This window comes from Melospiza melodia, chromosome 2 (assembly GCF_035770615.1).
Source record: "Melospiza melodia melodia isolate bMelMel2 chromosome 2, bMelMel2.pri, whole genome shotgun sequence".
Classification (NCBI taxonomy): Eukaryota; Metazoa; Chordata; class Aves; order Passeriformes; family Passerellidae; genus Melospiza; species Melospiza melodia.
Window position 1 is genome coordinate 84,542,536 of NC_086195.1, and position 21,104 is coordinate 84,563,639.

Genomic DNA, 21,104 nt, shown 5'->3' on the forward strand with positions numbered 1-21,104 from the left:
TTGTCGCAATTGCTGCAATGTCTTATGATTTTTCAGGCTTGTTTCATATGTCTCGAGAATAGCTGGTGCTAGCTCTCTATTTTAATGGATAATTTTCTTTTTGACTTCCTTTTCAAAGTGTCTCCATCACTTGGACAAATGTGATATAACACATGAGTTGATTCTCCCTTCATTCTGCACTATTTTTATTCTATGTGTCATTCCACAGGGTTTCTGTGGGGACTGTGATTAGATTAGAATTACTCTGTTTGTATGTGATCTGTTACTAAGCTTGAGGGGCTGATGTGCAATGGGCCTCTTGTAAGTTTGAATGTTTTTATTACAGAGGACAGATTTTAGGTTTCTAGCACTTTTGCCCTCTTCTTATGGTAATATATATTATCCCAGTGGCTTGTTCATGCCAATTACTTTTCCCTAATGTTGCTAGGCAGGCATGCTACACTTGCTGGATGAGGGGGTTTTTTAATGCCTTTGTCATTCTGTTCACATTTCTGAGAGAAGTAGGGTTCAATTTACTGCTTGCTGACTGTGTCTTCAAAGTAGACCTTTTTTCAGCCTTTAATTCCTGTTTCTACAAATGGCAAACAATTATCAGTCTCACTCCAGTAAAAATAGTACTTCTGCAGCTGAAGGTGTTATTCAGGATATTTGATCTTACCTGCTGCCATAATAGTATATAATTCCAGTACCTTTCCCATCTGTAACTCCACTAAAATCTTCAGGTTCTTCAATTGTCATCCTACTCCTTCATTGAGTCAATGTTTCATGATTTTCAATACTGATGTAATTTTTGAGTCTTATTTTATTGGATTTCAGTCTAGTAGCCAATATCAATTTTTTATTTGTTTGTTTTGTTTTGTTCCCTCTTTACCCAGGCCAGAAAAAATTCTTGTCTCTTTCTTCAGCTAGCTGATTTCAGCCCTAAGCATTTCCATGTTTTCTTTGTACTTCTTAATTTACAACACATTTTTTTCATGTTTGCATTTCTGTTCTTTGTTTAGTGTGCTCTTTCCAGATGATGTACATGTATTTTGTTGCTTTCTGTCTCCTTCATCCTTAGCGCAGTTTTCTTACTGTGGTCTGAACCCTTAAAGGGTAAGTGGTTTGCGTTTGATGTCTACAAGATCAAGTTTAACAATGTTTCCAGGAGATATGTAGGTTCTGATAGCTACATTCTTACCACTCTTATTCCTTGTTGGCTTCTTGAACTTAGTATAGTTTGTAGCTATTCCAAAAGCACTGTAATCATTTGTTACTCCATGTGTGTGTTTTGATACTTCAGGTTACAAGAAAAAATAATATATGCCTGTTGTTTCCCGTTGGCTGTCAAATGACCCATCTTTTAAAGAAGAAAAAAAGCACCTCTCTTTGGAATAGGATACCCCTGGTTTAAAGTTTGAAATGCTGGAACCGGTTTCCCAGAGAATTTGTGGGTGCTTCACCTCTGGAAGTCTTTAGGGCTGTGCTGGGTGGTGCTTTGAGCAGCTTTGGTCTAGTGGAAGGTGTTCCTGCCCACAGCAGGGTGGTTGAAGGATGTCCTTAAAAGTCCCTTCAACCCAAATAATTTTATGGTTCTAAATGAGTTGAAGGGTCTTTAAGATCTTTCTATGGTGAGAAGAGTATTTTGAAGCTAAGTGTTCTGAAATATGGTCAGCCTGTGTTTTTTCTAAGATCGGCACAAGTTCATTCTACATGCAAACCTGCCAGTGATGATTAAATACTTTCCACTCCCACAATAGCTTTAGCTTTATTCTGAACAGCAGCAGCTAGTGTCAACATTTTTTAAATTCAGCTCCAGGTTAATAGCTCATTAGTGTGTTAAGAATAAAGTGTGATTTCAATAAAACTCAGAGTGATTATGGTTGAAGACAGCCAGTTTTTTATTGCTTCAAATGAAAAGAAACTAGAGAGCAGTAACCCTGTTACGCTTGATGAAGCCTTGGTTTAGGTGACTGGTAAAGGAAAAACGTGCATGACAGTCCATACTGAAAACTGGGAGAGGGGAGTTGTTTTTTTCAATAGAGGTCAATTAAAATTAACAATACAATAGCCAAGAGCTTCAGTGAGTCCTGCATATCATTCAGAGCATGGACTCAGTGGTTTTGTCTTTTCTGGATTTGGCACGTATTACTGTGTCGCTGTATGCCCAGTTAAGGAGCCTTGTTCTCCTGAGCTCGCTTACCATGGACTACTAGGTACTTAAGTTAAGGTTTGTACAGCATATTTAGGTGAAATATGTAGTTTCACTGGAACATCCAGTTTTTGTTCTATGAAATTGTCTGCTATGGCTCTTGAATACAGAGTTGTGATTACAGAAGGCAAATATTCCAGTAGTGCTTAAGAGGTAGTGGGACAGTTAGTGTTTTCCAAGATCTCATATTGCTGCTTTACTCCTTAGGATATTTGTGTTATTTCTTAGCAGATGATCATAGAATCATAGAATACCAGGTTGAAAGGGACCTCAAGGATCATCTGGATAAAATTTTCATGGCAAAAGCACAGTCTAGACAAAATGGCCTAGCACTCTGTCTATCTGGATCTTAAAATGTCCTATATCAAGGAATCTACCATTTCCCTGAGGAGATTATTCCAATGGCTGATTGATCTCATGGTGAAAAACTTTCCTCTTGTGTCCAATGTTGAAGGAAAGCTGTGGTTGTCTGAACAACTGCGTTGTGGAGATGTGCCAGAATGATCTCATCTTGCATGCACTGAACACACGGAAGGGGACATAGTATATTTACGAAGACAAATTGAATAATTTCCTCTATATTTTTGAAAATATTAATTTCTTTTTAGTTGGCTTCAAAAGCAGTAAGTGAAAACAAATTTTGGCCACATGAAGTACACTCATGGCAGACTTACCTGAGGAAGATATCAAGTATTCTGGCTCACTTGCAAGCTGAAGTGCAAGCTTGGTTTCCAGTGTAAAATTGGCTAGTTCTGCATGAATTTGAATGGATTCCTCCTGGTATCAGTAATGTTACCTTTAGTTGCATGTTCTGTACATGGAACAGACTTTCTGTGTAATATCTTATTTCTTTGCTTCTAAACATTTTGCCTTGACAAAAGGAGGCTCAGGGGAGATCCTCTCACTCACTGTACGACAACCTGAAAGGAGGTTGTAGCAAAGTGGGGGAGTTGGTCTCTTCTCCCAGGTAATAAGTGACAGAACCAGAGAAAATGGCCTTGAGTTGCACCTTGGGAAGCTTAGATTTGGTATTAGGAGAAATTTCTTCACTTAAAGATGTGTCAAGAATTGAAATAGGCTTCTTAGGGAAGTGGTGGAATTACTGTCACTGGAAGTTTTGAGAAGGGAAGTGCCTGTAATAGTTCGTTCATAAACATGGTGGTGCTTGATTAACTGTTGAGCTCAAGGATCTTAAAGATTTTAGTTTTCCAACCTTTATAACTCTATGATCCTGTGGTTCTGTGGCATGCTTTGAAAATGAAGTGATAATGGTTTCCCCCTAACCATCAGCTGAGCTTCACTGAGCCATCTCCTCTGCCTTCTGGTTGATTTGTGGCTTGATGGGACTTTGAGGATGTAAACAAAAATCTTTCGAGTTTGTAACTCATTACCTGACAGGATCCAAATCTCTTGCTCTTCATCTCCATGAATTTTTTTGCACTCTTTCTATCAGGAAACCTTCTGGTTTATCTTCATGGGTTTAGGGTTGTAGACTGTCTCTTTGAGTGGGGGTAAAATCCAGGGACCTTCTCATCAGAGACCAAATAAATTTTTGATCATGTGTAGAGGGGTTAAAAACTCTTAATATGAAACTTGTGAGAAAGTTTAGGTATCTCTAATACTGTTGAACCTACTCACTGTTTGGGATGTAAACGATGTGGCCACCTAGTGTTCAAGCACCTTGCCATTTTGGTACAGCAGTGAAGGCACAGGTAAAGGCTTTCTCCCTGTGCCCTTCCTCCTCCCCCCAGGTAGGCTGAGTAGAGTAGAAGGTTGAAAGGGGACATGTGCTCAGCAATAAAAGGCCAGGGGAAGGAGGAGGAAAGGATTAATTTGTGTTCATGCTCTTTGTCTTCCCAAGTGATCCCTATGTGAGACCCTGCTTTCCAGGAACTGCCAGGACATCTCCCTGCCAGTGGCAGGTAGTGAATGATTCCTCTTTTTGCTCTGTTTGTACGCCTATTCAACTCTTGTTCTGAACTCATACTGAACTCTTGTTCTCTTGATGTATGGGCCTTTTAACCTTCCTTCTTTTCCCTTCCTCTCTCTGTTGGAGAGAAGGGACTTGGGTGAGTGTTTGGCTTTTGGTTGGGGTCAACCTGCCCTAGCTCTATAGATTTATGTAAAGAAAAAGCTCCTGTGTTCTCAGGTGGCAGAGCTCTGTTGTTAAGCTCTGTGAGAACTGTGTGAAATCATGGTTGCATCTTACTAGTAGTTTGGTTTTTGCCTGATTATGGAAAGGAGTCTGGGAAATTAACAGGAGAATGAGCACTATATTAATTTAATTTAACCTCTTCCGTGAGGGTCAGTCAATTGTGCGTGATCTTGGCATTTTAAGGTGATGTGTATAGAGATCTAGTACTGACACAGAAGCACTATGGGTTTGGAAAGAGCTAAAAGTGTATTATTGTATGGGTCAGCTTGTAGAAGAAACTAAAGGAAAGGAACTTTTTTCAAACTTCATACTTAAATTTTAGGAATTTCTGTTACGGAAAGCAAATAACATTTAAATGTTCAGAGAATGGAAAGCTCATGAATAGACTGTTTTGGAAATAATTGTCATGGGGTTTAGGCTTTTATCTTACTGTTTTACTAAACCAATATGATGTAATGAATAAAATCAATAAAAGGATGACTTCTTATTTTACAGCTGCCTTTCTTCCTGGGTATGGTAATTAAAATTTTCAGAAGTTTCAGTTTACGTGTCCCCTTCTTATTCCCAAATCTCTCCAGGCCCTGAGTGCTGCCTAGTCTTCTGGACTCAGTAGTGGTAACAATCTGACTGGCTTCAGCTTCTCTTGCTGACAGACTCAAATGTCTAGGCCAAAGAGCAACTGCCTATGTGCTGGGACCATGTATGGGGAACTGAAAATACCCATGTTTGGTGTCAATTTGTATTGACAAGTCATGATGGAACACTATTAGAGTGCTGGATTTACTTAAGAGGTGAAGGGTCTGACTCTTCAAGTACAGAGTGTCTCACAGAATGGAGAAAGATTAAGATTTTTTCAGAGTTTGATGCCTTTTTTATCACCCTCAGAAAAAGAGCAGAGATTAAAGTAGAATAAAGGAGAGAAACTGTAGCAGCAATGTATTCATTCAATAGGAAGTGCAGGTTTATTTTTGTTACCCCTTGGAGTGTATATAAACGTGTTTCAGGGAAGCCAACATCAGGGTAAAAAATTTAGAAGGGACCAAATAATTATTTACCAAGGTCCATAATCACAGGTATTTGTTGTTTCTACAACAGGACTAGAAACACAAGTGGGTTGTCTTATAATTGGATTAGTGGCTGATACAGCAAAAGCTTCTTCTGCAACTAATTAATTAAGGATATTTTAGGGTTTTGTTGTTTTGTGGGTTTGTTTTATTCTGTTTGGTTGTCATTTTTTTCCTCTATATTTCTGACTGGATAATTAAGTAGGTGAATGTTTAGTGTGCTCCCAGCTCTTCCACCTGGCTCCTTCTTCTACATTCTGGATTGTCTTGCTCTGAATCTGTGTTAGTTCCCTAAAAAAATTCAGAGATGCTTAGTATTTTAATATTTTGTTTAAGCAAGAGAGGATAGGATGTAAGTCATGAAGGCTGGACTAATGCAGCCCAAAAAAAGAAATTAGAAGTTCTTAACTATGCCCCACAGAACAAGAATTCTTAGCATAATGGGCTGAAACTCATTAAGAAAAAACTATTATTTATTGCAGATAAAGAGGAGGTGGTTGTAGAATGCTTTCAGTAATATCAATGTGAATGTTAATTGGAAAAAAATTAGTCAAATGCAAAAAACCGTACTGATGGGTTTGCTGTTAGTGCTTTGAATACTTAATACTAAAGTGTATTCCAAAGAGTTAGTCTTTTGTAATGTAGTAATATATCACTGTTAGTGCATCCTTCACTTCTCTTGCTCTGTTACTTTAAGGATTTTACAAATGCTTTTACTGTTCCTAGGGTTCTGAATTAAAGACATGCTGGCAAACGTTTCAGCCCTTTTATGGTATTGAGTCAGGAGAAATAGTTTGTCTCTAAAACTGTGGTGTCGTATAAAAGAATTCCAACAGCTATATTGTGCTCCTATGTCTTGTTCATGTTCAGAAGGGGATGTTGAATTTATAAGAGTTCAGAGATGCTAGGAAAAAAACCCAGTATTTTACACAGTTCTTAACTTTTACCAGAAAAAAAAAATTGGGAATAATAATGGATTAGTAATATCACCTCAGCAATAATCTGGCCTAATTAATAGAAATTAATTTTAGCTGCCCATTTTCAAGGAATTGTTGCAGCCAATTAGATTTTCTCCCTTTTCTTTAATAAACAAAGGAAAAAGATACGATGAACAGTAAGTACACACTAATTGCACAAATGTTAACATACATTTCTGAAGTATGCATTAAGGTCCATATTCTGTGTGTTGAATTAAAGAATGTGATGCAAAACAGTGATAAAACAAGGCCTTCTCTGGTATATTTCCACTATTACTGTTGGTGCTCATTTTCAATATAAAAGGAAGACTATCTGTTGTACTTCAGCAGTTTTAAATATAGGCTCAAATAAAGGACACATCCTATGGATCTCAGATCTTGGGTACTTAATCTGATGTTCTCTAGAAATTTGTATTCTGGAAACTGCTATTTTTGACTAATATTTTTAATTAAGCAATTAAGCACTGTTTTAAAGAACTGTATACCAGACAAGCATAGATTGACTTTTGTAAGTTTTGTGTTGTGTCTGAACTTATACAGGCACAGATCAGATTTCCTAACAATCAGTAAACAGTAAATAAGTGTAAAAAAGATGTATTTTTCACCAGGCTTCTTTCACAGCGGTTTTTGTCTTAACATTGTTCTTCATTTTCACAGTCTTTATTATTTTGTCTTCTCAAAAAAATAATGAAGGGCCTTTGCCTTGACAGACTTTTGTATATAAGAGAAGTCTATTAAGCTGTATTGTGATATTTCTAGAAATATGGAAGTGCGTTGGTGTAAAAACTGTACAAAACAGAACTCTGGTTTTTGGATTAGTTTTTCTTTTAACTTTAAGAAAAATCTGTTCATTTTCCAGAGCAATGACAACGAAGAACGTCTGCAGGTTGTAAAACTTCTAGCAAAAATGTTTGGGGCAAAGGATTCCGAGTTGGCATCTCAAAACAAACCACTTTGGCAGTGCTACCTGGGGAGGTATATTCTGGTTTAGTTTCCTGTCCTGGGAGGAAGTATATTCAATGAAGTCAAATGCATTTGATTTGGTTTTTTTTTTTAAGTGACGCAGCTAAGCCTGAATTCCCTCCTGCTGCTTTATCTGAGATCTGGCAGATAATGCTGAAGCAATTTTACACATATCTTCCACATCTGTCATTCCACAGAGTGAACGTTTACAAATCATCTCCTTAAATGCTCATTTTTTTAACTAGCTTTGTTGCCATTGTCAAGAAAAAGGAATACTTTAATTTCTTCACAAGTGAAACTGTTCAATGATGGATTAATTTTAAACAGCATCAAAGGATGTTTTTAGTATTAGGTGATATTAAAACTGCTCTTGAGGCTTTTATGTACAGTCTTTGTGTATGAGTTTAATTTTTTTTAATGGTAGAAGTACCTTAAAAAAGTATGTAGTATTTATGATGCTGCAAACATACTTAGTTTCCTGTTTTTTGAAATATTCTGCCAGTTTGAGATAGAAAATACAGCTGGAGCTTATAATTATGAGAAACTCAAGTTTGGCTACTATAAAGAAAATATTTTTGATTTGAGTAAAAGAGTTATTGCAAATGCCATAGTTTATAATGTAGCATTCAATCATCAAAAGCAGAGTCCTCAAAGAAATGCTACTTTTAAGAATCGAAGAAACTTAATTGAAGCAAGGTATTTTGCATGAAAATATTTAACTATTTAAAACATGAAATGTCATCAAAAATAACCACATCTGATTGGGCCCAAAGGAAAATGCTTCATTATGTTACGCTGTGCTTATGTGCAGTTTGTTCACAATAACTGTTTTCTGCTAGTTATGGATCACATATATGCATTTACCACTTCTAAAGATTTTCACCAAGTTATAATAAAATTTTCACAAAGTTATAATAGCTGTGTTATTGAAGGAAGCATTCATAAAAATCTCTTGATTTTTGAAAACATAACTAGTTTTTACTAAAACCAGGTATTCCTTAAAATCTATTTAAGATATCTATTTTGATAAATAAATATTTCAATAGCAACAGTGTTCTAAAATTACATTTTTAAGTTGTTTCATGCCAAGGATTTTGAGGATAGCTTGAAAATGCATTTAATTTTGGAAGTTATCTTCTAATTGAATCTAACTAATTGCACCAACAGTTTCATTATAAAATTACTTGTATAATAATTAAAAATGTGAAAATACTAGTTTCCAAGCATCAAATTGAGTTCAGTCTTCCAAAAGGAAATCCAATTAAATGATCCATCTCAGAAGAAATTTGTAGCAGACTAAATACACATTTGTTTGTTGCCTGTCATGCAGTACAAGGAGGGGATGAATGTCACAGTCTTATAAAATTTTGAGTTTCTGATACATTTCTCATGGTTAATTAGGTGTAGCACTACAGAAAAGGAATTAAAATATATCATATATCTTTCTAATAATTTTTTGTCTGCCTGGGAGTTTTCAATGTGTACCAGGACAAGATAATTCTTTTCATGTTCCTAACATGAATCAACAAATGAATATGAGAATTTTTTTTAAAGCTAAAGACAGTGTACTTAATACTGTGAAGTCAGGGATGCTATATGCTTGTAACCATGCGTGGGAAGCATAAAAAACATTTTCAGAAGTATTTGATATGGTGTAAAAATTATCAGATTGCTTTGGTAGAAGTGGAATTGTAGTTGTAATGCACTGTCTTGTTTCTAACCAGGTTTAATGATATCCACGTACCTATTCGCCTTGAGTGTGTCAAATTTGCAAGTCATTGCCTTATGAACCACCCCGATCTGGCAAAGGACTTAACAGGTATCAGTTTCATTATAACATTAAAATACCATTTTTAAGACTACTGGAAGAGTCAAAAAGGCCAGCTGTAATCCCAAGTAAAGCTGTCAGATTTTGTGCAGAACCTGATTGATTGTGGAATTCTAAGTCAAGTCCCTGCCTTCAGTGTTGCTTCTCAGACTGAGGGGATTGTACACAAAGAATGCCTCCTCTAGGGAGATCTCTCTCCCTCTCATACAGTAGCACTCCCATTGCATTCCCAACTGCTGCTGAAGTTAAGCACCATGGGATCAGGTAAAGACAGCCTGCCTAACCTAATGGTCCTGGTGTTTATTAATTAGGGTGCTTAGGGGAGACTTAAGTTCCACAAAGCTGAAATGTTTAAGTCTTATACAGCCACTGTCTAAAACATAACAGTCCTTATAACTGACCACAACTTCTCAGTTCCATCTCCTTCAGATCAAACACAGCCTGAAATTCAGAAGCTCTTGAGGAAGAAGGCAACTGGCATCAATGGAAGCCTTTAGTATTTGCTGCTTCCCATGTCTTAATAAAAAACCACATGTAATTAATGAGAATTGGTTGGTTTGCTTTGTAGACTGTATCTTCCCCTGATCATCAAACTCCTACATGTAGTTTTTTTGAGTCAATATCTTTGCCTAGTTGGCCTAAGGAGGGAGTTAAAAGGACTTAAAAGTGCATGGGATTGCTCTCCTGCTTGCTGGGTATTTGTCAAATTGGACACAAATAGAGACAGGCTGGAGTCACCCTGTAGTTACAGTGTTATCCAGAGATTAGCTCAGTTAATTGGAGAATGGAGCACCATGGTCATAGGTTTGATCCCCATATGGGCCATAAGGGTTGGATTTGATGACCTTTGTGGGTCCCTTCCCAACTCAGAATATATTGTGACTCTGAATTAAGCCAGCATAAAAAACCCAAAAGGTTCTGTGTCTTTCCTTAATAGAATGCTGAAAATATTTTCATTTTTAATTATCAGAATTGTATTTTCAATTTATTTTATTTTTACATTGCAGAAAGACTTTGTGCCCCCTCTAATGGTTTCCTCTGGGAAATATAATTTTGCTTGCCCCTCCTCTCTCTCCCCACAGTGCTTATCAAAGCAAAATAGCTTAAAAATTTCTGTGGCTCACTGGTATTGGAGACAAGAATGTTTTGTGTAATGGCAGTGGTTTTCATTTGTTTCAGTTTATGTTCCTGTGAAACAGTAGTTTTTTTTAAAAAGGCTTATTTGAATTTAAAATTTCATAGTCTTCATAACTGCAAAGCATTATTTTGAAATATGCTCTTTTGACACTTGGGCTTATTACTGGTAATGTTAATGGCCAGTGTTTCAGATGAGACTTGAAAACTTTCACTGGTCATTGAATAGTCATGACAGAATAGTAACCTCTGGTTCTTTCATTCAAAATAAAGTTTGAATTTGCAAAGTTTCTTAAAGTTCTCAGCCTTGCACTGATGTATGCAGTGAACTGCAATCTTAACTTCTGTTAGGGTGTTCCTACCCTTTTGTGCTTCTAAAATAGCCTAAAATACAGCTAAAAAGATAAATGAACTTTGCCATTTTATTTGTCAGCTTTTTAAATTGACAATAGGTAGCTAACAAATTTGACATGTAAAAGCAGTTAGGCATTGATAATGTGAGATTCTTGGTGTTAGTGAATGAGTAGCAGTGTACCAGAATAATCTAGAAAAATTGTTTAAGATGGATAAATTATGATGTGTCTAAATAAGCATTATAGTTTGAAGTATTTCTTGATTTGTCCCAGTTTATGATGCTTACATGGCTTATACTGTTGAGTGTTCCTGGAGTAGGTGAACTAGATTCCTTGTGGATAATACAGAAGTTGTGAGCAGGTGTGCAACTAATGTGCTCTAGGAGCCAAAAGGCATGGAGTCTGCAAGAAGAGAGTAGCTTCTAGCCTGGTGTAAGACTTTAAAATGTATGTGGTGTGGTTAGTAAGTTCTCAAGCACTGTCTATTCTACTCTACAGCTCCAGTCCTGCTTGGTTATGATAGTTGCTAATGTATACATAGTGTAACTTCTATAAGAAATAATAAAAAAAAATTGCAGCCACATAATTCTTATTTCAATAATGCCAGTAATATACATCTTTAATATTCTAAGCAAATATGAAGTTTTACTGACATTCCAGTTGGTCTTAGAAAAAAATTATTTGTTTCTTAGTGCTGATGCTTCAAACAGAATAAAATAATTGTTCTGTTTCTGTCTAGTGGGGAAAGTAGCTGAAGTTGTATACTTACATTTACTCATGTTTTCCCCCCAGAATATCTGAAAGTAAGGTCACATGATCCTGAGGAGGCCATACGGCATGATGTTATAGTATCCATAGTTACTGCTGCTAAGAAAGATCTTCTGCTTGTCAATGATCACCTGCTAAATTTCGTCAGAGAAAGGACACTGGACAAGAGGGTAAGACATAATTAGCATTGGTAATAGCTGTTTTATACTTCTAAGCTGTAATATTCACCTTCTTTAAAATCAGCACTTCTAAAAAATACTCTACTGATTTTAAATTACAAATGAAAACCAATATAAAGCAAAAAAACTTGATGAAATCTATTTAGTGAGGTACCTTCTTCCCATTACTAGAATGCTACATTTTTCATTGTGCTGTATTTTATTTATGATTTAAATAATTAAATTGGCTGCAACCCAACAATGTTGTTCCAGTTGTCTAGTCCAGTAAAACTTTTGAATGAAAGAAAACCTTTGTAAAACATTCTAGAATTTTTCTTAAAAATTTTTTCAAGCAGGTTTCAGAATGTATTGCATGTATTGCAAATTACCTGCTTTTAATTAGATCATTGAAAGACTGCAAATCAGGGTAGTAGCTTTCAAATTTGAATAGTCTTGAATTTCAGTTTAGATTTATTGCATTATTTGGTAAAATCTATGAGGTTTGCTACTTAATTTAAAGCACAGTAAACCCATTTGATGATGGTGAACTTTAAAAATTATCGCCTACTTTTTTTTAATTTGGTGACATGCTTTTTCTTGTTTCAGCCATAACAGAAATACAGATAGTAAGTATGGAGTGTGAGAAAGGGTGTTGGCTTAAATCAGTAATAATTCTAAATTCAAGAGGCATACTTCTATGGTAGTTACTGGTGTTGACAGGTTTAGTGTAATAGATGTGATGCAACATACATCCTAATGAGAAACTGTTTCACTAAGAACTCAATTCAACTTTTTTGTGAATTAAATTATGTTATTTTGGTGTAGATTAGGAAATGCGTAACAGAAAATTCTACAGTCTTTTCAGTTTTGAGTTTTGAACGGCTAAACTGGCTGCTATTTCTTTTTGTCAAGTGGAGGGTGAGGAAGGAAGCTATGATGGGACTTGCACAGATATACAAGAAATATTCATTGCAATCAGAAGCAGGAAAAGAAGCTGCAAAACAGATATCATGGATCAAAGATAAACTTCTGCATATATATTATCAAAACAGTATTGATGACCGGTAAGTTAATTGTAAAAGGTGGGCAATTTAGTGTCAAAGTGTTATAACTTGTTATGAAGATCTGATTTTCCTTTGTGTTCCAGTGCTGATGAGAAGGAGGAATCTTGATAATCCTGTTTGTTTTGATTTTGATTTTATAGCTGCAGCCAGATGTTGACCTGTGTTGTTTTCTTCTACTTTATTATTTCTTATTTGAAGGCCAAAAGTGGTTCTAAAGGGTGTGAGAGGTCAGAATATTTCTCAGGTCTTAGGTGTACTTTTCCACTGCTTCAGTAGAGGGGATCTTTGTTTAAATATCAGTAATGTGTTAATTTTTATGTTAAAATTTAGGAGGTAAACCTGCTTGAATAATGTTGGTTTAGATTTGCATGTTGTTCCTGTATGTTTCAAAGATAGCATATGTCGTGACAGTGGGCAAGCTATATCACACTGCAGAAATTTAGGTTTCTGTAGCAGAGAAGCTGTGAATTTTTTGGTTTTGTGATGAAAGCAGTGCCTCTGTCATACCAGCTGTAGCCTTGTATACAGTTGTTGGTATTGAACAAGAGATGATTGCACATGGGTAACATTTTTGGGAACAGCTCTGCCTTCACTAATCAAGGTCATTGTGTTGGCTTTGGAAATGAGCCTTCACAGTGTGTTTGGGTACTAATGGCGTTGCAAACCCATACAAGTCTTTTCAAAGATGCAAAACCTCAAAAAGTTACCTTCAAAACAAGTAGTTATTTCATAGTTCTGTGGAAATGGACTGTCTGGATCCTTAAATACAGTCTTACCTGTGGATATGTTTCTTAAACTTTTTGAACTAGCTGGATTTGGGTTTTGATCATCTGCTCCAAATGTGTATAAGGAGTATCGTTTTCTTTTCCAGCATAAATATACATGATTGTTTCTAATGGTTTGCTCCATTCTATTAATACTGATCTCAGTATTGGACCTCAGTCTTGGACTTCTTGGTATTTAGGAGTAGCATGTGGGCTTGGTTTCTCTTTTTTTATTTTCTTCTCAGTCTTTTCTAGGTAACTGTCAGGCTCAAGCCTCTCTCTTCCTTTTTCCAAATAAGGAGCTTCATGTTACACTGAAGCTTTTAATAATTCCCTTGGGAATATACCTGCATTTAAATTGCAGAAGCAAAAGTCATGGGATAAACTCAGCCTGTGGGGAAGGGGCCAGATAAGGGTGGAAGGAAGTCAGCTTCTTCTAATTGGTATCTGAATTCTCCTTCTGGGCTTCATGATTTTGTGTGATATAATCAACATGATATTTCTTTTTTTTTAAGCATTATTATTAGTAGTAGCAGTATTATTTTAGGGCAATTAATTTGGGTCAGTTCATAAATTTATCCCAATACTGACTTGTAATGAAATTAAATGATAACATCTTATTGGGTTGGTAGTTAGTATCTTTCTTGAATTGTTTGATTTCTTCTAGATTAATACTTCTGACTTTGATAATTTTAGGAGATTCGTTAAATCTCCTCATGCCAGCATTAACACTGTGTTTTCTATAATGAAAATTTTCTGTTTAATTTATGCTGAATTATGTCAACTAACTTGAGCTTTAGGTTTTTGAATATCTCCATAATTTTTTTGCTATAACTGATGTTTAGATAGGGCTGAGAATTTTTGAATTGATGTTTCAACAGTTCCAGGCTGTGTTCTTCCTGCACAGTTTAAATGTCTTAATCCTGTCTTTCAGGTTACTTGTTGAACGCATTTTTGCTCAGTACATGGTCCCTCATAACTTGGAAACAAACGAGCGGATGAAGTGTTTGTATTACCTTTATGCAACGCTGGATTCAAATGCTGTGAAGTACGTGCTGCTTTTTACTGCTTGCAAAATAGTTTTTGATAAAATGGTATTGTAAAGTAGCTCTGAATTGTTATCAGTAGCCTAAGTCAGTGGACAGAAATAGTTTATAAACTATTAGAAAACAGAATGTAGAAATAGCATCTATTTTTCAAGTGAGATTTTGAAAAACCCCTAAACTTACAGGATGTTTTCTAACAAGATGCAGTACATTTCAACCATAAACAGCTAAAAAACATAGTGTTAAAGATCTGGAAAGAAGCTTGAGGACTTGCCATGTCATGTCTGCAAAGAGATAACACAGATATGGTAGATCAGCCCTAAATCTTACCTGACAACTTCTTAATTGATAAGCTCCTTGTTGCAGCAGCCAAGTTGTCTTGAGAAGTTAATTGTTTGTCTTTCCTCCTTTGTTATTATTGTGTTATGTGCCTTCTCCAGCCTAAAATGGGTACATGCACCTGAATTTGACTAATAGCAGTTATGCTGCTGTCATGTTCACAGTTGGATTGATTTTAGATAGTTTTACTTTGTTTTTCATGTAGTAGTATTCAGTCTCTTGAAAATCAAATAGAGGGTCTTTTTTTCCTGTGAAAGAGACTAGAAAAGGCTTTGTGTATGAATGAATGCCTTAAAAGATCCCAAAGCCTTCTAATACTACAAAAACTGATGTTTGAATCCCCTTAACTTCTTGTATTGCCTGTTCAAAGATATGGCAATTATAACAAACTAAAATTATTAATAGTATACTAAAAATAAAAACTTACTGTTCTAGTAATTTTTAGTGTAGGCTAAATAAAAATGCATAATGGATTCTTTAAAGTTACTTGTTATTTCAGGCAACAAGTAACTTCTGAATTCTACAGTTCTTGTACTCATTTTAAAGACATAATTTGTTCAGTTATTTATACAGAAATTATTTTTTCACTTGTGAATTCCATAAGTTTTGTAAATGTGTCTGTGACTTCTATTTATATGGCTTACTATTCCTGGAAAGTGTGTTAATTTTCTATTCTGCTGAGTATCTTTCATGCATCTCTTATAAACTTAATCATGTCCACTTTTCACAATTTATTCATCTAGTAGCTGCTTCCTGTCTGCAAGAAAAACATTGTTTTGGTGATAGAAATCTTAAACATCTGCTTTAACCTACTTCTTGGTATGCTTTTAGAAGAGTCATTTCAGGCTTGTACAAATGAGTTCTTAATGGACAAGTGATTAGTTACTTCCTCCTTCTTTAAAAGGCAGTGTACTTAAGCATCTGAAATGAAACTTCGTTTCAGTCTAATATGACCAAGTTATTTTCCATGGTATCCTACTAGGAAATATTTAGCCTTTGCTCACTCAGTGAAAGTTGAGGTGATAAGTACATTTCTGAGTCTAAAATTGAAAAGACTGTAAAGACTAATTTTGGACATTTGTGTTACTCCTTGAACATATGATTTTGACAATTCTTTTAATTTTTTCTATTTTTAGAGCATTGAATGAAATGTGGAAATGTCAAAATCTGCTACGACATCAAGTAAAGGATTTAGTTGATCTAATAAAACAACCCAAAGTGAGTTCAACTAATCTTTATTCCCCAGTGAATATGCATTTTTAGTTAATGTACTGTTTTTTACCCTTTTTTGCTATCTCAAGCTTATTTGTAATAGCAGATAGAAAATACTGTGAAAGTCAACTGATACTCCATTAGACTCATTTGCTGAAGGAAATGTGTATACAAAGTGTTTGTAAAATTGAAGACGAAAAGGGTATTATAGAAATTTCTAAAATGTTTTGCCTTAGTGTTTGAGTTCCATCTTGCCAGAACTATTCTGGCTCTTGAAACAGGGTGAAACCAGCATATTGTTTTTGACTGCCAAATCAAGTAATTAAGAATAAGTTCCTATATAAACCCTCTTAAATTGTTATCTTACATGTGATTAGTAACTTTGAAGAAATTGGAATATTTTTGTCCCAACAGGTTATTCATTCCTCTTCCCTCTCAGAAATTTCTTAAATATTGTACTGGAGATACCAGACTACAATGTAATTTTCTTGTTTACAGATTTTGCTTTGAAGGGAAAAATGAGAATTTATTGAGCATTTAGGATATTCTCATAAAGTGAATTTCAGTTTGTTTTAGTTACATCTATATTCTTACTCATGTTTGGGTAGGGGAATTATAAAACTAAATTCTTGATATGCTTTGAAATATAATTAAAACTTGACTTTAATGCTAGAAGTTTGATCTGATGCTTTTTTAACAGAAATAATATAGGGTAGAAAATGTTGCCATGCTCAAATTTCTATGTGCCTCATTGTGTGATTTTTATTTTCCGTGTGTGTCTATATTTGTACTGAGATAAATTTAATGATTATCCATTTGCTGGAATTGCCTGAACCAGGAAGAGTGGGTAGCGGTGTGGTTGGAATATCTAAAGTATCGGATTAGACATGCTAGTGTCCTGCTAATAAAAAGATACTGCAATGAAATTAATAATTTTGACTTAGTGTGTTAAAAACATGCTGCAATATAAAGTTCTAAGTGCAGTAAAGGCTAGCACAACAATACTTCATTGTATCTTGGTGACTGTTTTGAAATGCTTTTCATGTACTGTTTAATGTTCTTTGATGCATTTAATATTAACATTGATGCATTTAATACCTGAGCTAGTTCCATGATATTTTCTAGTTTTCAGTTGAAAGTGAAATTTCAACTTTTCCTTGTGTTTTCAGAACTTGTAAAAGTTCTTTTTCAGTTGTAAAATATCAAATGCGGTTATTTACCAGGAAAGTTTTGATGCCAGCGTAAGCATTGCATTCAAGACACAGTGCATGCTTTCTACATGTTTGCGTTTGTCCATCTGGATTTTTTCCTATTTTTTGCTCTTAAATGCTAGTTCTCTACACTTGGATATTCTCTTGAATAACAAGACTACATGGGAGAATTTAGATGGTTTGTGATAGAGCAGAGCAGGGAAGAGAGGTATCTGAGGGGCAGCTGAATGCTGTTCTTTGAAGTGTTTGTTTGCTTTTATTTCTCAATACCAGAATAAATAAGTAAAACTTTGTGTAAATTGACATACTAAATTAAGTAAAATTCCCTGATGCAACACTTTTGCTGCCTGCAATGGCACCTGAGACTATCACATACAGTCCAAGTACTAATCTTGAGACAAATATTCATTAGCAATTCAGAGCTATGTAAACATTTATTTCTTTCAGGAAGCAAAACTGAGATCAAATAGTAACCTTTTAGAAAATGAGTTTTTGTGTGCTTTTTCACTTCTGTCTAATTTCTTCATGTAATCACTATAGCTTAGTTGTTGATTTGTTCTCCTGTGGTTGTTATCCCTGTACCAAGTGTAGGCAATGTGAGAACTCTCAGAGATAAACTAGAATAGGACAAGAAATAGTGTACAGATGTTACCACAAAGAAATAGTGTACAGATGTTACCTTTGATTAGGTAGTAAGAAAAAAGAAAAGATTGCAGTAAGGGTGATCAAATATGGGAACAGATAGCGCAGAGATATTGCAAAATCTTCATCCTTGTAAATATTTAAAATGCAACTAGAAGTTTGCCTGAAGCAAAACCTGATCCTGCTTTGAGTAGGCAGTTCAACTGCGTGACCTAAAGTTGTCACTGCCAACCTGCATTATTCTGTAACTGTAAGTCTTTGAACTTCCCAGTCTACCTTTCTGCCATTTACTGAAACTCTGTGAGCATCCTCCTTATTTCCTCTTCAAGGCCTTCTCAGACAAAGCACTATTGAGGAGTCTGGAAATGTGTTAAGGAAATTTGTATTGCTGCTGGTCATAATTTCTCCTGACTAGAGAGAAGGGACATCAAACTTACCTTTAAGTTACTTTTCTGAAGAGCAAAAGCATAAATCACAGCTCCTCTGGTTTTCTCCTTCTGCAGTGGTGTACAGGGAAATAAAATACATAACCTTCCCTGTTCGTATGTAGAAAAGTGGGTGATTGCTGTTTTGTGTCTATTGGAGTATAATCTTCATTTGCTGCAGATGAATGCAAAATTATGTACAAGTGCCACAGCACTATGATCAAGTGCCACAGCAGATTTTCTTAAAGGAAATGTTTCTTAAACTTCTTTAATCTGTTGTAATTCAATATAGTTATACTCCTGTAAGTTAATACTTCTGCTTCAGGTATTTGACTTTTGGCTGAATTATTAGTAGTTTGCTCAATGTTTTTTGATGGGAGCTTTAGCCAGAACTTGAAGATTAGGTAGTATTAGGAGACCAGAACAGTCAGGGTGAAAGAAATTCCACAGTACAGTTTTTGTTTTCCCCTGAGTCACAAGAGATTCGAATATGGGAAGTTTGTGTCTGCTGATAGCATTACTTGAATCCTGTAAATTATATCTGATTTCTGTCTTTTATAATTTTTTTGTCTGAACATGTGAATTCAGCTGTGACAGCTAGGAGTCCTGAAAATGATGGTGTTCTTCTGAGACTACGCACTGCAGATAGCCCATTCATGCTGTTCATAAGTTATATGGTAGATTGAAAAGTAATAAAAGTGTTTTATGTAATTGATCTGTAGCGATGATCTACCTTTTACTTCCTGTGTCTACATTGAATTTACAGTGGTGGTTTTTGATTTCTAACACATTGATGTGTTAGCAGAATGGATGCTTACTTGTTGTTAATGCAGTCTGGAATCTTCCCTGCTCAATATTCAAATGGAAATAAATAATGAAAATTTTTTACTTAATCCATTTTTCTTTTGTGACTTGCAGACAGATGCCAGCAGTAAAGCTATATTCTCAAAAGTGATGGTTATAACAAGTAAGTCACTGAAAGTATTTACAGTGTCTCAAAACTACAGTAGAACTATATTGCTTTCTTGCTTTAAAATAATTTGGGGTAAGTTTATAAAAAAAGCATTTTGCAGCAGATAAAATCTAAAGCAAATAATGATAAACGTGAGGCAGCAATATGCTTTTAAGAATGAAGGCAACTAAGCAGAATTACTCTCTTGCTGTAAGAAGACATCAGTCATGAAGCCTATCACATAGCATTTTGGCTGCATTGTGGACTAATCAAGGTCTAGATGATCTAGGTGTTAATGTCTATTTTAACATTTGTTATAGAGTATATATTCATAGATGTTAACTAAACTACTAAGCTGTGTACTAACTTACCTCTCTTCGGAGGTTTTAGTATTGTAAATGTCATTGGAATGCAAGAGAGTTTGGATTTCACTAGCAAGGAAAGCACTTCAAAAGCTGAAGAAATTCTGTGTAAGCTGAACTATTGACAAAGAAATACCCACCATCCCAAAAGCAACACTTTTTGTTCTCCAGGCCCACCATGCCAATAGCATTAAAACTAGTATGAAGAAAAACTTGCTTTACGAGTCTGAAAATTTGTTTTCAAATCCACCTTTTAAAAAAATGCCATTGGTTCTGGCAAAAAAATAAACTACATAAGACTGCACATTTTTGAAAAAATACAGAGGAAAAACAATGAACTGTGTTGCTTCATTGGCCATGATACTAATCTATTTTCATTGGTTTGTATTTTTTCCTCATACTTTTAGTTCTCAGTTTATTTTTAAAAAATATCAATACAGCAAAACAAAATCATAATAGAGCTTGTTTTGAACCAACCATCCTGTAGTGCTACACCACCTTCTGTACCAGCTTTGCTTAACACTATCTGGACCAAAAAATATGAAGCATCTTAAATAGTAGACTAGTCCTTTGCCAAGAAATTGCCTTGCTATAATATAAAACATAAACATAAAATGAGGATGTAGTTGAAGAAATGCATTTTAAATGCCTTTTTTTTAAATGTTTTAAGCTGTTGTAAATCTTATGTTTCCTTAATGCATTTTAAATGCTGTTTTTTGTTTTTGAATGTTTGTTGTAAAGCTTATGCTTACTTAAAAGGTACTTTAGCAAAATACCCTTTTTGATGTTTTTCACACTTGTTGCATTGGGTTATCTGTATACAGATTATATTTTCTTGTGGAGTTCAGGCTTTACAGTATGAGGTCAGTTTCAACTGTTAGTAATATCATTAGCAAGAGCAACTAGACCTGCTGAAAAATGAGTGTGAAGGGTGGGGAAAACAATTAGCCAAAGGAAATTTGTATAAATTTGTGTCCTCATAGATATGTCTGCTTATTTTGAGGTGTTTTATGGTTTGGGGTTTTTTGTAGTTTTTCTTTTTGTTCATTTGGTTTGGGTTTTGTGTGGTTTGTATGATGTTCCAAACTTGTGCAATTTGCATAAATAGTGAACTTTTTTCTGTTATTTAAAGGAAACCTTCCTGATCCAGGGAAAGCTCAAGATTTCATGAAAAAGTTCACACAAGTTCTAGAAGATGATGAAAAAATAAGAAGTCAGTTAGAAATGCTTGTTAGCCCAACATGTTCTTGCAAACAGGCTGAAGGATGTGTGGTAAGAATTGCTCTTAAAGTGTGAATATTTTTGGAATAGAATTGATTAGAAATTTAATCACAACTTATATTTCAGAGGGAAATAACAAAGAAGTTGGGCAATCCAAAGCAACCAACAAATCCTTTCCTGGAAATGATAAAGTTTCTTCTTGAGAGAATTGCTCCTGTGCACATTGATACTGAATCCATCAGGTATTTTTTTGTATGTGTTGTTTGCCATAGATC

At 35.1% G+C, this 21,104-nt stretch overlaps 1 protein-coding gene across 3 annotated transcripts in view; it reads left to right on the forward strand.

Moving 5' to 3' along the window:
- The window catches only part of PDS5B (PDS5 cohesin associated factor B), a 106,932-nt gene that overhangs the window by 38,788 nt on the left and 47,040 nt on the right, over positions 1 to 21,104 (forward strand). For all 3 annotated transcript variants that reach the window (XM_063149145.1, XM_063149147.1, XM_063149146.1), the window contains exons 9-17: positions 7,247 to 7,362; positions 9,075 to 9,169; positions 11,458 to 11,603; positions 12,504 to 12,655; positions 14,354 to 14,467; positions 15,941 to 16,022; positions 19,213 to 19,261; positions 20,741 to 20,880; positions 20,956 to 21,071. In XM_063149145.1, coding sequence (XP_063005215.1) covers positions 7,247 to 7,362; positions 9,075 to 9,169; positions 11,458 to 11,603; positions 12,504 to 12,655; positions 14,354 to 14,467; positions 15,941 to 16,022; positions 19,213 to 19,261; positions 20,741 to 20,880; positions 20,956 to 21,071 — 1,010 coding nt within the window. The remainder of the gene's footprint in view (positions 1 to 7,246; positions 7,363 to 9,074; positions 9,170 to 11,457; positions 11,604 to 12,503; positions 12,656 to 14,353; positions 14,468 to 15,940; positions 16,023 to 19,212; positions 19,262 to 20,740; positions 20,881 to 20,955; positions 21,072 to 21,104) is intronic.